Genomic DNA, 15,579 nt, shown 5'->3' on the forward strand with positions numbered 1-15,579 from the left:
GGGGGGTGTCACTGCAGGGAGAGGGGGGGAATTGGGGCAGAAAATGGAAAAAATGAGATTTTATTGAGTGGGGAGGAGCTCTCGGGGACGGCTGGGGTCACACCAGGCACTGACCACTCAACACTGACCCCACACCAGGGACTGACCCCACTGACCACTGACCCCACTGACCACTGGGGCTGTTTATTGACCCCACACCATCCACTGACCACTCAGTGCCACCCCCTGACCACCAAACCCTCTCCACTGACCAGCCGGACACCCTTGAATGACCACTCCCCTCCCCTCATTGACCATTTCACAGCATCCACTGACCACCAAACCCTCTGCTGACCACTGGACACCTTTCAATGCCCACCCACCCCCATGCAGTGACCGCTCCACGCCACCCCCTGACCACCAAACCCTTTCTGCTCGCCACTGGGCACCCTTTTAAATGACCACAACCCTTCCTTTATTTCCTTTATTGCCCCATTTCACACCATCCACTGACCACCGCCCCCTCTTTAGTGGCCACTCCCCATCCCTTACTGACCACTCCACGCCACTCAGTGTCCCACCACGCCCCCTCTGACCGCCCCCCGCCCCATTTCCAGCCCCATTTCCAGCCCCGTTGCCGGGCTCAGAGCAGCAGCAGCAGCAGCGAGTACTCGGCTCGGGGCCACCTCCGCGGGGGCCCTCGCGGTTCTCCCGATCATCGGCAGCCGCTGCGCGTACCGGGAGCCGAGCGCGGGCCCCGGGCGGCTGCGGGGAAGCTCGTCTGGAACCTTCGGCCGGGGCAGCGCCGCCCGGTTTGGCGCCCCGCGATCACGAAGCTGAAGCGGGGAGGGCCCCGAGGGGCGAAGCGACATTTCTGGAACACGTCCCGAGCCCCGGGCCGGTGGCCGGAGGGGGCGCGGGGGGTCCCGCGGGGCCGGGGCGGGGGGTCCCGGCGCTCGGTGCAGCGGGGGCCGCTCCGGGCGCGGCTGGGGGCGGCTCCTCGTCCCTCGGGCTCACCGTGGCGTTGGTCAATTGGGGCATTTTGCGGGCGGCTCCTTCGGCCGGGGGCTCCTTGCGGGCGCCCTCGGGCGCTCCCGGGGGGCTCGGGGGCTCGGCGGGGGCGCCGGTACCGAACCGAGCCGCGAGGCTGTCGCCGAAGAAGTCGTAGAGCTCGCGGTACATGTCCCGCAGCGACGGCGGGGGCGGCGACAGCGGCGAGGAGGAGGAGGAGGAGGAGGAGGAGGAGGAAGCAGCGGCGGCGGCGCCCCCCGGTATCACCGGGCGGCCCAAACCCAGCTCGGGGGGGGGGTCCTGGCCGGGGGGGCTGTGCCGGGGGGACCCCTCGGGACCCCCAAATCCCGGCGCTTGCTGAGCCTTGGCCTTGAGCAGCCGCTCCACGGCGACCTGGGGGGCACGGGGGGGCTCAGAGGGATCCAAGGGGGGCTTAAAGGGGTGCGGACCCCCCCCCCCCCCAAAAAAAGCCCCCCCGGCCTCACCAGGATGGCGCCGTAGACTTTGTGGCCGTCAGCCTTGACCTGGGCGTTGGACACGGAGTAATCGTCCAGCACGGCCTGGAGGTTGGGCCAGTACGTGGGGAGGTGGGGGTACAGCACCCGCTCCACGGCCTGGGAGGGGGGACATGGGCTGAGACCCCCACCCTGAACCCCCAAACCTGCCCAGGACCACCCAAAGCCCCCCATGGAACCCCCAAACCAGCACATGGGGAGGTGGGGGTACAGCACCCGCTCCACGGCCTGAGAGGGGGAAATGGGCTGAGACCCCCCCCCGGAACCCCCAAACCTGCCCAGGACCACCCAAAGCCCCCCATGGAACCCCCAAACCCCCTGGAGCACCCCCAGATCCCCTTTAGATCCCCCCGTGTGCCTTTCAGCCCCCCCAAACCCCCTCAGGACCCCCCAAACCTCCTCAGGATCCCCCCACACCCACTTTGGGACCCCCTCAGGACCCCCCTACAACCCTCAGGACCCCCTAAACCCCTTCAGGACCCCCCTAAACCCCCCCATAGCTCCCCCAAACCCTCTCAGGAACCCACTAAAACCCCTCAAGACCCTCTCAAAACCCCCTCGAGACCCCCCCAAAACCTCCTCAAGACCACCCCAAACCCCCTCGGAAACCCCTCAAACCCCCCATAATCCCCTCAAATCCCCTCAGAAACCCCTCAAATCCCCTTAGAACCCCTCAAATCCCCTCAGGAACCCCCAAACCCTCCCATAGCTCCCTGAAACCCCCTCAGGACCCTCTCAAAACCCCCTCAAGACCCCTCAAGACCGCCCCCAACCCCCCTCAGAAACCCCTCAAATCCCCTTAGAACCCCTCAAATCCCCTCAGAACCCCCCCAAACCCTCTCAGGACCCCCCAAACCCCCCTGGAGACCCCCAGACCTTCCAGCCCAGCGCGTGCAGCCCCACCACGGCCCCGTAGTGGGAGCAGAGCGGCCGCACGGGGTCCGCCAGGACCTTCTGGAGCGCGAGCAGGATCTGCTGGTAGAGGCCCCTGACCAGCTCCCCGTGGCTCCTGCGGGCACAGCGGGCACTGAGACGGGTCCTGGATTGCTCCTGCCGGGCTTTGATCCTCCCCAGAGGCCGAGGAGCCTCAGAGGAACAGAAAAGCAAAAATTGGGTGCAGCAGGGGAGCCTTGGGCTGGTCTGGCGTGGTTGGTTTTAATTAATGGTGAATCGCAGGCTCAGCTGTGTGGGGACTCTGAGCAGTCACGGGATTTTAGTCCTTTTTTCTTTTCTCTTTTCTCTTTTCTTTTACCTTCCCTTTCCTTTTTCCTTTTCTTTTCCTTTCCTTTTTCCTTTTCCTTTCTTTCTCCTTTTCCTTTGTTTTTCCTTTTTCCTTTCATTTCCTTTTTCCTTTTCCTTCTCCTTTCTTTCTCCTTTTCCTTCCTTTTTCCTTTTTCTTTTTCCCTTTTCTTTCCTTTTTTTCTTTTTACTGTTCCTTTCCTTTTTCTTTCCTTTCTTCTCCTTTCCTTTTACTTTCTTTTCCTTTCCTTTTCATTTTCTTTCCTTTTTTTGTTTTTCCTTTTCTTTCTCCTTTTCCTTTCCTTTTTTCCTTTTTCCTTTCCTTTCCCTTTTTTCATTTTTCCTTTTCCTTTCCTTTTTTCCTTTTTCCTTTCCTTTTCTTTCCCTTTTTTTTGTTTTTCCTTTTCCTTTCCTTTTTTCCTTTTTCCTTTCCTTTCCCTTTTTTTGTTTTTCCTTTTCCTTTCCTTTTTTCCTTTTTCCTTTCCTTTCCCTTTTTTTGTTTTTCCTTTTCCTTTCCTTTTCCTTTCCTTTCCCTTTTTTCATTTTTCCTTTTACTTTCCTTTTTTCCTTTTTTCCTTTTTCCTTTCCTTTCCCTTTTTTTGTTTTTCCTTTTCCTTTCCTTTTCCTTTCCTTTCCTTTCCCTTTTTTCGTTTTTTCCTTTTCCTTTTTTCCTTTTTCCTTTCCTTTTCCTTTCCCTTCTCCTTCCCCTTTTCTTTTTCTTCTCCTTCTCCTTTCCTTCTTTTCCCTTTCCTTTTCCCTCCCCTTCCAATAAAACCCTTTCTTCTCTTCTTTCACTCTACCACATCCTTCCCTTTTAAAACAACACAAATCCCCAAATATCAAACCGCCCCTTCTGAATCACGCAGCCAAAATCCCCATCCCTGCCCTCCTCCTGGACCCCTCACAGGGCCCTGAGCCCCAAATCCCCCCAGGACCCCCCAATTCCCCCGTGCCCACCAGAAGATGCGTCCCAGCAGCAGAGCAGCGTAGTCACGCAGGGTCCAGTGGTCGTTGAGGGGGTTGATGGAGGCTGCCAGGGGCTCCAGCACACAGTAGAGCACCGAGCCCATCAGGCTGCCCACGTAGGAGCCCAGGCACAGGAACGGGTTCTGCAGGAGGCTCCGAGCCAGCTGCAGCAGCCGGCTCAGCTGCTCCAGGTCATGGCTCACGGATTTCACCTGGGCCGGGGAGAGGGAGAGTTTGGGGAGGCTCTGGGGACAGCCCTGGGCAGCCCTGGACAGCCCAGCCTGGTTCAGCCCAGCCCAGCTCAGCCCAGCCTGGCCCAGCTCAGCTGCTCCAGGTCGTGGCTCACGGATTTCACCTGGGCCAGGTGAGGGAAGGTGGGAGGGAAAGCCTGGAAAGGCTCCAGGGATGATCTGGGACAGCCCAGCCCAGCCCAGCTCAGCCCAGCTTGGCCCAGCCTGGCTTGGTTCAGCCTAGAGCCCTTCAGCAGCCTCTGGAGACCCCCAGGACCCCCCAGTCTCACCCCAGGACCCCCCAGGACCCCCCAATCTCACCCCAGGACCCCCAATCTCACCCCAGGACCCCCCAGGACCCCCAGTCTCACCCCAGGACCCCCCCAGGACCCCCAATCTCACCCCGCTGACCACGTAGACGAAGTAGGGCAGCAGCGCCGCGATCTTGGGGTTGCTCTGCAGATCCTGCAGGGCCACCTGGGGGGGCCCAGAGGGGTCAGCCCGGCCTGGGGGGGCTTGGGGGGGGGGGGGGAGACTCAGAATCCCCCAGACCCCGCCCCCTTTTCTCCTCCCTCCAAGCCCCCCTGAAATCCCCAAGATCCCCCCTAACCCCCATCCTAAGACCCCCCCAGGACCCCCCAAACTCATCCCAGAGCTCCTGGAGACCCCCAAGATCCCCCACAGAACATCCAGAACGCCCCAAAATCCCCCAGACCCTCCCCAGACCTTCCCCAGACCCCATTTCTCCTCATCCCAAGCCCCCATAGACACCCTGAGACCCCCCTGAAATCCCCCAGACCCTCCCTGCCCTTCATCCCAAGACCCCCCCAAGGCCCCCAGACCTCCAGGACCCCCTGAAATCCCCCAGACCCTCCCCAGCCCCCTTTTCTCCTCATCCCAAGCCCCTCAGAGACCCCAGGACGCCCTGAAATCCCCCTGACCCTTTTCCAGACTCCTCCCCAGACACTCTCTGGACCCCCCAGACCTCCAGAAGCCCCTGAAATCCCCCAGACCCCCCCTGCCCTTCACCCTATGACCCCCCAAGCCCCCCAGACCCTTCCAGGACCCCCTGAGACCCCCCAGACCCCATTTCTCCTCCTCCCAAGCCCCCTGAGACCCCCTGAAATCCCCCAGACCCTTTTCCAGACCCCTCCCCAGACACTCTCTGGGACCCCCCAGACCTCCAGAAGCCCCTGAAATCCCCCAGACCCTCCCTGCCCTTCACCCCAAGAGCCCCCCAACCCCCTCAGAGACCCCAGGACGCCCTGAAATCCCCCAGACCCCTCCCCAGACCCCTCCCCAGACACCCCTGGGACCCCCCACACCTCCAGAACACCCTGAAATTCCCCGGACCCCTCCCCAGACCCCTCCCCAGCCCCCTTTTCTCCTCCTCCCAAGCCCCCCCAGCCCCCCCAGACCCCCTCAGCCCCACCTTCATGAGCTGGGGGTCGTCGCCCAGCACGGCGCGGGTGATTTGCTGGTAATACTTGAGGAGGTCATCGCTGAGCGAGGAGACGGCGCTGGGCACTGCAGGGAGGGCAGGGGCACCCCCAGAGTGACACAAACCCCACGGGGGGGGCTTGGGGGGAGGAGGAAAGGGGGAAACTGGGGAGGGGGCTGGGGGATTTCAGGGGGTCCCTGGGGGGGTTCAGGGGGTCCTGGAGGGGTCTGGGGGATTTCAGGGGGTCCTGGGGGTCTAGGGGGCTTGGGATGAGGAGAAAAGGGGTCTGGAGAGGGTCTGGGGAGGGATCTGGGGGATTTCAGGGGATCCTGGAGGGGTCTGGGGGGCTTGGGTTGAAGGGCAGGGACGGTCTGGGGGATTTCAGGGGGCTTGGATGAGGAGAAACGGGGTCTGGGGGATTTCAGGGGGTCCTGGGGGGTCTGGGGGATTTCAGGGGGTCTCAGGGGGCTTGGATGAGGAGAAAAGGGGGCTGGGGAGGGTCTGGGGAGGGGTCTGGGGGATTTCAGGGGGCCCTGGGGGGGTCTGGGGGATTTCAGGGGGTCCTGGGGTGAAGGGCAGGGAGGGTCTGGGGGATTTCAGGGGGTCTCAGGGTGTCTAGAGGGGCTTGGGAGCAGGAGAAATGGGGTCTGGAAAGGGGTCTGGGGGATTTCAGGGGGTCCTGGAGGTCTGGGGGGCTTGGGGTGAAGGGCAGGGGGGATCTGAGGGATTTCAGGGGGCTTGGGATGAGGAGAAAAGGGGGAAACTGGGGAGGGGTCTGGGGGATTTCAGGGGTCCTGGAGGTCTGGGGGGGTCCCAGGGGGTGTTTGGGGAGGGGTCTGGGGAGGGTCTGAGGGATTTCAGGGAGTCCTGGGGGGTCTGGGGGGCTTGGGTTGAAGGGCAGGGAGGGTCTGGGGGATTTCAGGGGGCTTGGGAGGAGGAGAAAAGGGGTCTGGGGAGGGTCTGGGGGATTTTGGGGCGTTCTGGATGTTCTGTGGGGGATCTTGGGGGTCTCCAGGAGCTCTGGGATGAGTTTGGGGGTCCTGGGAGGGTCTTAGGATGAGGGGCAGGGGGGATCTGGGGGATTTCAGGGGGGCTTGGGGGGAGGAGAAAAGGGGAAACTGGGGAGGGGTCTGGGGGGTTTGTGGGGGTCCCAGGGGGGTCTCTGGGGGTCGTTCCTGACCTGCTCCCTGCGGCTCCAGGTTCCCTTTGCCATCCAGGTAGGACACGTGCACTGTGGGGGGGGAGGGATGAGACCCCCGCCCAGCTGGGGGGGTCCCAGGGGGGATTTTGGGGGTCCAGGGAGGATTTTGGGGTCCCAGGGGGGATTTTAGGGGTCCCAGGGGTACTTTGGGTTTCCAGAGGACATTTTTGGAGCCTCTGAGGACATTTCAGGGATCCCAGGAATAATTTGGGGGTCCCAGAGATAATTGTGGGGGTCCCAGGGATAATTTTGGGGTCCCAGGGATAATTTTGGGGTTCCCAGGATGGTTTTGGGAGTTCCCAGGATGATTTTGGGGTTTCCAGGGGATATTTGAAGGTTCTCAGGGGATGTTTTGGGGTGCCCCTCTCACAGCAGTCTTGGCACAGCACTTGGGGTTCTCAGGGATATTTTGGGGACATTTTGGGGACATTTTGGGGGTATTTTGGGGATATTTTTGGGGACATTTTGGGGACATTTTGGGGGTATTTTGGGGATATTTTTGGCGACATTTTGGGGATATTTTAGAGTATTTTGGGGACATTTTGGGGATGTTTTGGGGTGCACCTCTCACTGCAGTCTTGGCACAGCCTTGGGAGTTCTCAGGGATATTTTTGGGGACGTTTTGGGGATATTTTGGGGACATTTTGGGATATTTTGGGGCACACCTCTGACTGCAGTCTCGGCGCAGCCCTTGGGGTTCTCAGGGATATTTTGGGGATATTGTGGGGACGTTTCGGGGGTATTTTGGGGATATTTTTGGGGACATTTTGGGGGTATTTTGGGATATTTTTGGGGACATTTTGGGGGTATTTTGGGGATATTTTTGGGGACATTTTGGGGGTATTTTGGGGATATTTTTGGGGACATTTTGGGGGTATTTTGGGATATTTTTGGGGCGCACCTCTCACTGCAGTCTCGGCACAGCCCCTGGGGATTCCCAGGGATATTTTGGGGACATTTTGGGGATATTTTGGGGACATTTTGGGGATATTTTGGGGCACACCTCTGACTGCAGTCTCGGCACAGCCCCTGGGGATTCCCAGGGATATTTTGGGGACATTTTAGGGACATTTTGGGGTATTTTGGGGACATTTTGGGATATTTTGGGGCGCACCTCTGACTGCAGTCTCGGCACAGCCCCTGGGGATTCCCAGGGATATTTTGGGGACATTTTGGGATATTTTGGGGACATTTTGGGATATTTTGGGGCACACCTCTCACTGCAGTCTCGGCACAGCCCTTGGGGATGTTGGTGGCCAGCGCCAGCTCCAGCAGATTCACCTCCCGATCCTCGGGGAAAAACAAATCCGAGTCCCGGAGGGCCGGAACGGGAGCGAGTCCTGAGAGCCACAGCCACAGACGGCCTGGGGGGACAATGGGGACATTGGGGACATCACTGGGGACATTGGGGACACTCAGGGAGAGTCCTGAGAGCCACAGCCACAGACGGCCTGGGGGGGATGTTGGGGACATTGGGGACATCATTGGGGACAGCCAGAGGACACTGGGGACATCGGGGACACTCAGGGACATTGGGGACAGTGAGGACATCGGGGACATCCCTGGGGATTTGGGGACACTGCAAGGATCGGGCACAGCCCCAGTGTCCCAGTCCCTCCCAGTCCCCCCAGTGTCCCCCCAGTGTCCCCTCTGTCCCCACCTCGACGTTGCTCCAGCGCAGAGCTCGGTTGAAATCCTCCACGGTGAGGCGGCGGCGCCGAGTGTGCTTCAGGAACTGGGAACTGTTCTGGGAACGACGGGGAAAAAACGGGAAATAAACGGGAAAAATGGGAAAAACGGGACATGAGAGACTGGGAGCTGTTCTGGAATGGGAAAAAAACGGGGAAAAATGGGAAATGAGAAATGGGGAAAAACGGGAAATGAGGAACTGGGAACGGGCACAATGGGAATGGAATGGGAACAGGATCAGGTAAGCCCCGGTACCCCCGGTTCCCCGGTATCCCGGTACCTGCGTGGCCTCCCGTAGCTGGTAACCCCGGTAACCTCGGTAACTCCGGTACCCCCCAGTCCATCCGGTATCCCCGGTAACCCCCCGTATCCCCGGTACCCCCCGGTATCCCCGGTATCCCGGTACCTGCGTGGCCTCCCGCAGCCGGTAGCACACATCCTCGGCCAGCAGCGCCGCCACCTCATCGCTGAGCTCCACGCCGGCGCTCTCGGCCATGAGCCGCACCGAGTCCCGGGGCAGCTCCACGAAGCGCCGCTCTTCCCGCTCCGCCATGGCTGGACCGGCCACGCCCATGAGGGGCGGGGTTATGCAAATGAGAGCGGCGCGGGGAATGCCGGGAGATCCCCGGAACTTTTCTGCCCCGGAACGTTCCGGCCGCGCTCGCGGTTCCGCACCGGAAGGGTCGGGAAGACTCCCAAGATGGCGGCGCCACGCGGTTGTGTCACGTTTGGGTGGGAGCCGAGACCGGAGCCCTTAAAGGTGGGAGGGATCCTGAGGGGTCTGGGGGGGTCGAGGAGGGTCCTGAGGTGGGATTCGGGAGGGTTCCGAGGAAGTTCCGGGACCGGGAGGAGCCTTTGGGGGGTCCCGGGGTGTGCGGGAAGGCACTGAGGGATTGGGGGGGGGGAATTTGGGGGTCGCGGGGGAGTTCCCGGGGGGTCTTGGGATGTTCGGGGTGGTCTTGGGGGGTCTCGGGGTGATCCTAAGGTTCTCGGGGGGGGGTCCTGGCGGTTTTTTGGGGGTCCCGGGGGTGTCCCTGAGGTCCTTGGGGGGAGTTTGGGGGGTCCCTGGGGGGCGGTTGGGGGGACTCGGGGTGGTTTTGGGGGGTCCCGGGGGGTGTCCCTGACTTTCCCCTCCCCCCCAGGGGTGAACCTGCAGCGCCGAGAGGCCACGAACCACGCGGGGGGGGAGGGGCTGAGCCGGGCCCGGGGGGTCTCGGTGCTCACCTGGGGGGACCCCGCCCAGAGCCAGGTGAGTTGGGGGGGGTCTGAGTTCCTGGGGGAGCTCCTGTCGGTTTTGGGGGGTCCTGAGAGGGTTTTGGGGTGTCCTGAACCCCCCCTGTGCCCCGCCAGGTGCTGGTGGGAGCCCTGGATCGATCCCTGAGCGTTTTCAGCACCGAGGAAGGAAAATTCACCGGGGGGCGGCCTCTGCCCGGGGGGGGGGCGGCGCCTTCTGCGGCCTCGGGGTGCTGGGCAGGTAAGGGGGGGTCCTGGGGGGGTCTCAGGGGGGTTTGGGGGGGATCTTGAGGGGTGGGGGATGGGTCAGAGGCCTTGGGGGGGTCCCCAAACCCCCCCTGACCCCCCCTGCCCCCCCCCAGCTCTGTGGTCACCGCGGTGGAGTCGGGGCTGGTTCGGGTCTGGGGGCAGCAGGAGGATGAGGAGGTGAGTGGGGGCTCTGGGGGGCTCTGGGGGGGTTTTGGGGTCCCCTGAGACCCCTCCCCAATCCCAGCCCCGTTTGGGACCTTTAGGTGGGGTTGGATGTGCCAAAAATGGGGGATTTTGGGGGGGATTTTGGTGATTTTAGGGCAATTTTTTAGCAGGGTTTGGGGTGGTTTGGGGGTTTGGGTTTTTTGGGGGGGTTTTGGGGTGACCCCTCCCCATTTCCAACCCTGCAGGAGCCGGGGCTGAGCCAAAATTGGGGATTTTGGGGGGGATTTTTGGGGTTTTTTCATGGAGGATTTGAGCAGGGTTGAGGGTGGTTTTGGGGTTTTTTTTGGGGGGAGTTTTGGGGTGACCCCTCCCCATTTCCAGCCCCTATAGGAGCCGGGGCTGTGCCAAATTTGGGATTTTTGGTGGATTTTTGGCGGATTTTTGGGGTGTTTTTCATGGAGGATTTGAGCAGGGTTTGGGTTGGGTTTGGGGTGGTTTTGGGGGTTTTTTTTGGGGGGGGTTTTTGGGGTGACTCCTCCCATTTCCAGCCCCTGCAGGAGCTGCAGGCGGGGCCGGGGGCTGTGCCAGAATTGGGGATTTTTGGTGGATTTTGGGCAGATTTTTTGGGATTTTTTAATGGGGATTTTGAGCAGGGTTTGGGGTTATTTTGGGGGGGTTTTGGGGTAACTCCCCCCCATTTCCAGCCCTGCAGGAGCTGCAGGCGGGGCCGGGGCTGTGCCGGATGCGCCAGGACCCCACGAGGCCTCACGTGGTGGGCACGGGGGGGAAGGAGAACGGGCTCAAGGTGTGGGACCTGCAGCGGCCCCAGGAGCCCCTGTTCCGCGCCAAGAACGTGAGTGGCACCCCAGAAATACACCCCAAAAATACCTCAAAGCAACCCCAAAAATATCCCAGATCCGAGCCCAAAATTACCCCAAAAATACCCAAAAATTACCCTAGAAATACCCCGAAAACACCCCAAAAATACACCAAAACAACCCTGGAAATACCCCCAGAACAACCCCAAAAATACCCAAAAGCTACTCTAGAAATACCCCAGAAACATCTCCAAAAACAACCCTTAAAATATCCCAAAACCACCCCAAAAATACCCCAGAAATATTCCAGAAACAACCCCAAAATGTACCTCAAAACCCCACTGAAAATATCCCCAAACCAACCCTAAAAATACCCAAAAAATATCCAAAAACAGCCACAGAAATATCCCAAAAATAACCTGATAACACCTTAAAAAATACCCCAAAATATCCTTGAATGCAACCCCAAAATACCCTAAAAATACCCCAAAAACAACCAAAAAAAATACTCAAAAGCCACCCAAAAAATACCCAAAACCAACCCAAATCATGGCACTAAAAATGCCCAAAAAATAGCCCAAAATATCCTAAAAATATCTCAAAAATACCCTGAAAACATCCCAAAACTACCTAAAAATTAACCCCCAAAATACCCAAAAATACCCCAAAAATATTTCAAAAAATACCCCGAAAAGACCCCAAAGATACCCAAAACCGACCCAAATCATGGCATTAAAAATACCCCAAAAATACCCAAAAATATCCCAAAATTCCATAAAACCCCCCCGGAATGTCCCCAAAGTGTCCCCAAATGTCCCCAAATGTCCCCAAATGTCCCAAAGTGTCCCCAAATGTGCCGCAGGTGAGGAACGATTGGCTGGACCTGCGTGTGCCTGTCTGGGACCGGGACCTGCAGTTCCTGCCAGGGTCACAGAGAATCGTCACCTGCACGGGGCACGGCCAGGTGAGGGCACCTGGGGACATTGGGGACATTGGGGACACCTGGGGACATTGGGGGTCACCTGCACGGGGCATGGACAGGTGAGGGCACCTGGGGACATTGGGGACACCTGGGGACATTGGGGACACCTGGGGGCATTGGGGACACCTGGGGGCATTGGGGGTCATCTGGGGTCACCTGCACGGGGCACGGACAGGTGAGGGCACCTGGGGACACCTGGGGACATTGGGGACACCTGGGGGCATTGGGGACACCTTGGGTCACCTGGGGTCACCTGCACGGGGCATGGACAGGTGAGGGCACCTGGGGACACCTGGGGACATTGGGGACACCTGGGGTCACCTGAATGGGCACGGCCAGGTGAGGGCACCTGGGGACACCTGGGGACACCTGGGGGCACCTGGGGACATTGGGGGTCACCTGGGGTCACCTGCATGGGGCATGGACAGGTGAGGGCACCTGGGGACACCTGGGGACACTGGGGACACCTGGGGGCATTGGGGGTCACCTGGGGTCACCTGAACGGGGCATGGACAGGTGAGGGCACCTGGGGACACCTGGGGACACTGGGGACACCTGGGGGCATTGGGGGTCACCTGGGGTCACCTGAACGGGGCATGGACAGGTGAGGGCATGGGGGACACCTGGGGACATTGGGGGTCACCTGCATGGGGCACGGCCAGGTGAGGGCACCTGGGGACACCTGGGGCATTGGGGACACCTCGGGTCACCTGCACGGGGCATGGACAGGTGAGGGCACCTGGGGACACCTGGGGACATTGGGGACACCTGGGGACATTGGGGACACCTGGGGACATTGGGGGTCACCTGCATGGGGCATGGACAGGTGAGGGCACCTGGGGACATTGGGGGACACCTTGGGGGGCACCTGGGGTCACCTGCACGGGGCACAACCAGGTGGGGGCACCTGGGATCACCTGGGGTCACCTGAATGGGGCATGGACAGGTGAGGGTACCTGGGGGTATCTGGGGTCACCTGCACAGGGCACAACCAGGTGAGGGCACCTGGGATCACCTGCAGTGCCCTCCACATGTCCCTCCCTACCTTCCCCTGTCCCCTCCTGTCCCCTCCTGTCCCCTCACCTGTCCCAGGTGCGTCTCTATGACCCCTCGTGTCCCCGGCGCCGCCCGGTGCTCGATGCCGCCTTTGGGGAGGCGCCGCTGACGGCGCTGGCGCTGCCCGAGGGGAACACGTCAGTGCTGGGGGGCCTGGGGGGGTTTGGGGGGTCCTGGGGGGGTCTGGGGAATTTTGGGGGGTCCTGGGGGGATTTCGGGGGATCCTGAGGGGGTTTGGGGGAATTTTTAGGGGAATTTTGGGGGGTCCTGGGGGGTTTGGGGGGGATTTTAAGGGGTGCTAAGAGGGTTTGGGGGGCCCTAGGGAGATTTTGGGGGCTCCCTAGGGGGGTTTGGGGGGTCCTGGGGATTTTGGGGGGTCCTGAGGGGATTTAGGGGGGATTTTAGGGGGTGCTAAGGGGGTTTGGGGGGTCCTGATGGAGTTTGGGGGTCCTGAGAGGGATTTTGGGGGGTCCTGAGGGGATTTTTGAGGAGATTTTGGGGGTTTTAAGGAGCCTTTGGGGGGATCCTGGAGGGCTCTGAAAAGCCCCAAAGTGACCCTGGGGGGGTTTGGGGGTACCCGGGGTGAATTTGGGGTGCCCGGGATTGGGGTGGGGGGTCCCACCGCCTCCCCCAGCCCCATTTTCCCCCTCCCCAGCTCGGTGGTCGTGGGCAGCGCCCGGGGGGACGTGGCCGTGATCGACCTGCGCAAAGGTGAGGGGGGTCCTGAGGGATTTTGGGGGTCTGGGGGAATTTTGGGGGTCCCAGGGGAATATTGGGGGTCCCGAAGGGATTTTGGGGAGATTTTGGGGGGAATTGGAGGAATTCTGGGGACTCCTGGGGGGACTGGGGGAATTTTGGGGGGGGGGTCTGGAGGAGTCTTTGGGGGATTTTGGGGGTCCTGGGTGGATTTTGGGGGGGTCCCCAGGGGATTTTGGGGGTCCTGGGGTCTGTGCCCCCCTGACCCCCCGTGCTCTCCCCAGGGTGGGTGCTGTGGGCAGTGAAGGGGTTAATGGGGGAGTCCTGGGGAGATTTTGGGGGGGATTTTGGGGAGGTTTGGGGATTTTGTTGAATTTTGTGGGTCCTGGGTGGATTTTGGGGGGGATTTTGTGGATCCTGGGTGGATTTTGAGGGGGTCCCGAGGGGGATTTTGGGGGTCCCGGGTGGGTTTTGGGGGGGATTTTGTGGGTCCTGGGTGGATTTTGGGGGAGATTTTGGGGTCCTGGGTGGGTTTTTGGGGGGGATTTTGTGGGATTTTGGGGGCTCTGGGTGGATTTTGGGGGAGATTTTGGGGGTGGGTATGGGGTCCTGTGGGTTTTGGGGGATTTTGTGGGATTTTGGGGGCTCTGGGTGGGTTTTGGGGGGGATTTTTTGGGATTTTGGGGGCTCTGGGTGGGTTTTGGGGGGGATTTTGGGGGTCCTGGGTGGGTTTTGGGGGGATTTTTTGGGATTTTGGGGTCCTGGGTGGGTTTTGGGGGGATTTTTGGGGGTCCTGGGTGGGTTTTGGGGGGGTCCCGGGGGTCTGTGCCCCCCTGACCCCCCCATGTCCCCCCAGGGCGGGTCCTGAGGGCCCTCAAGGGCTTTGCTGGGGGGGTCCGGGGGCTGCAGTGCCACCCCGCCTGCCCCTCGTGGCCTCCGTGGGCCTCGATCGCTTCCTGCGCCTGCACCGGCTGGACGGGCCCCTGTGCCACAAGGTGGGACCCAAAACACCCCAAAATCACCCCAAAAACACCCCCAAAATCACCCCAAAAACACCCCAAAATCACCCCAAAAACCCCCCAAAGTCACCCCAGAAACCCCCCCAAAGTCACCCCAAAAACACCTGGGACACCCCCAAAATCACCCGAAAAAACCCTGGGACGCTCCCAAATCACCCCAAAAACCCCTGGGACACCCCAAGACCCATGGGACACCCTAAAACCACCCCAAACTCCTGGGACTCCCCCCTAAAACCACCCCAAAACCACCTCAAAATCCCTGGGACCCCCCAAAATTCCCCCAAACTCCTGGGACTCCCCAAAACCACCCCAAAACCACCCCAGAACCTCCTGGGACATCCCAAAACCACCCCAAAACCATCCCAAATCCTTCTGGGAACCCTTGGGACCCCCCAAATCCCCAGAGCCCCCCTCAGAACACCCCAAAACCCTGAGACCCCCCCCCCAAACCCCCCCAGGACCTCCCCAAATTCCTGACATTGACCCCAAACCCCCCCAAAAAACCCAAAATCCCCTCAACCCCCTAAAAATATCCCCCAAAACCCCCCCTCAGGGACCCCCAAATTCCTGAGATTGACCCCAAAACCCCCCCAAAACCCCCCCAAAAATGCCCTGAGCCCCCCAAACCCCCCCTGTCCCCCAGGTGTACCTGAAGTCGCGCCTCACCTGCCTCCTGCTGAACACACACCTGGACTGGGAGGTGAGACCCCACCCCAAATCGGCGTTGGGGGGTCTGGGGGTGCCCCCCACCCTTTTAACCGCCCCCATCTCCCCCTCCCCCAGGGCCCAGGAGGAGCCCCCTCCCCAAAAAGGGGTGAAGGACGAGGAGGGGGACGAGCTGTGGGACGCGCTCGAGTCCATCCCCACCCCCAAAAAGAGCAAGAAAAGGAAAATTTCGGGGCTTTGAGGGGTCCCAGGACCCCCCAAAACCCCCCCAGGCCCCCTCCCCCGCTGTATATAACGTCCAAAATGAGGGAAATAAACGGAATTTTGGGGTTTTTGGAGAAAAAAACGGGAATTTTGGGGGAAATTGGGGGCTGGGGGTGCTGGGGTGGGTGGGGAGAGCACAAAGGGATTTTTGAGGCGCGGC

At 60.5% G+C, this 15,579-nt stretch overlaps 2 protein-coding genes across 2 annotated transcripts; one reads left to right on the top strand and one right to left on the bottom strand.

Moving 5' to 3' along the window:
- Window positions 1-622: 622 nt before the first annotated feature.
- Window positions 623-8,865, bottom strand: TAF6L (TATA-box binding protein associated factor 6 like). The gene is given in 14 exon segments (XM_054653696.2): window positions 623-676; window positions 678-737; window positions 740-915; window positions 918-1,383; window positions 1,476-1,604; window positions 2,382-2,514; window positions 3,702-3,922; window positions 4,343-4,417; window positions 5,373-5,467; window positions 6,562-6,612; window positions 7,797-7,901; window positions 7,904-7,946; window positions 8,243-8,329; window positions 8,678-8,865. Coding segments are annotated over 14 exon segments (1,863 nt in total). The 5' UTR covers window positions 8,846-8,865.
- Window positions 8,866-8,883: 18 nt separating this feature from the next.
- On the top strand, window positions 8,884-15,518 carry WDR74 (WD repeat domain 74; the record flags this gene model as incomplete). Its single annotated transcript, XM_077172547.1, is given in 13 exon segments — window positions 8,884-9,031; window positions 9,414-9,520; window positions 9,622-9,684; window positions 9,687-9,745; window positions 9,867-9,930; window positions 10,634-10,771; window positions 11,599-11,700; window positions 12,811-12,911; window positions 13,430-13,485; window positions 14,327-14,383; window positions 14,386-14,465; window positions 15,133-15,188; window positions 15,273-15,518. Coding segments are annotated over 13 exon segments (1,155 nt in total), but the record flags the coding sequence as incomplete, so codon positions are not given.
- Between the last annotated feature and the right edge of the window lie 61 nt (window positions 15,519-15,579).

Source organism: Agelaius phoeniceus, chromosome 38 (genome assembly GCF_051311805.1).
Source record: "Agelaius phoeniceus isolate bAgePho1 chromosome 38, bAgePho1.hap1, whole genome shotgun sequence".
In the NCBI taxonomy this organism is placed as follows: Eukaryota; Metazoa; Chordata; class Aves; order Passeriformes; family Icteridae; genus Agelaius; species Agelaius phoeniceus.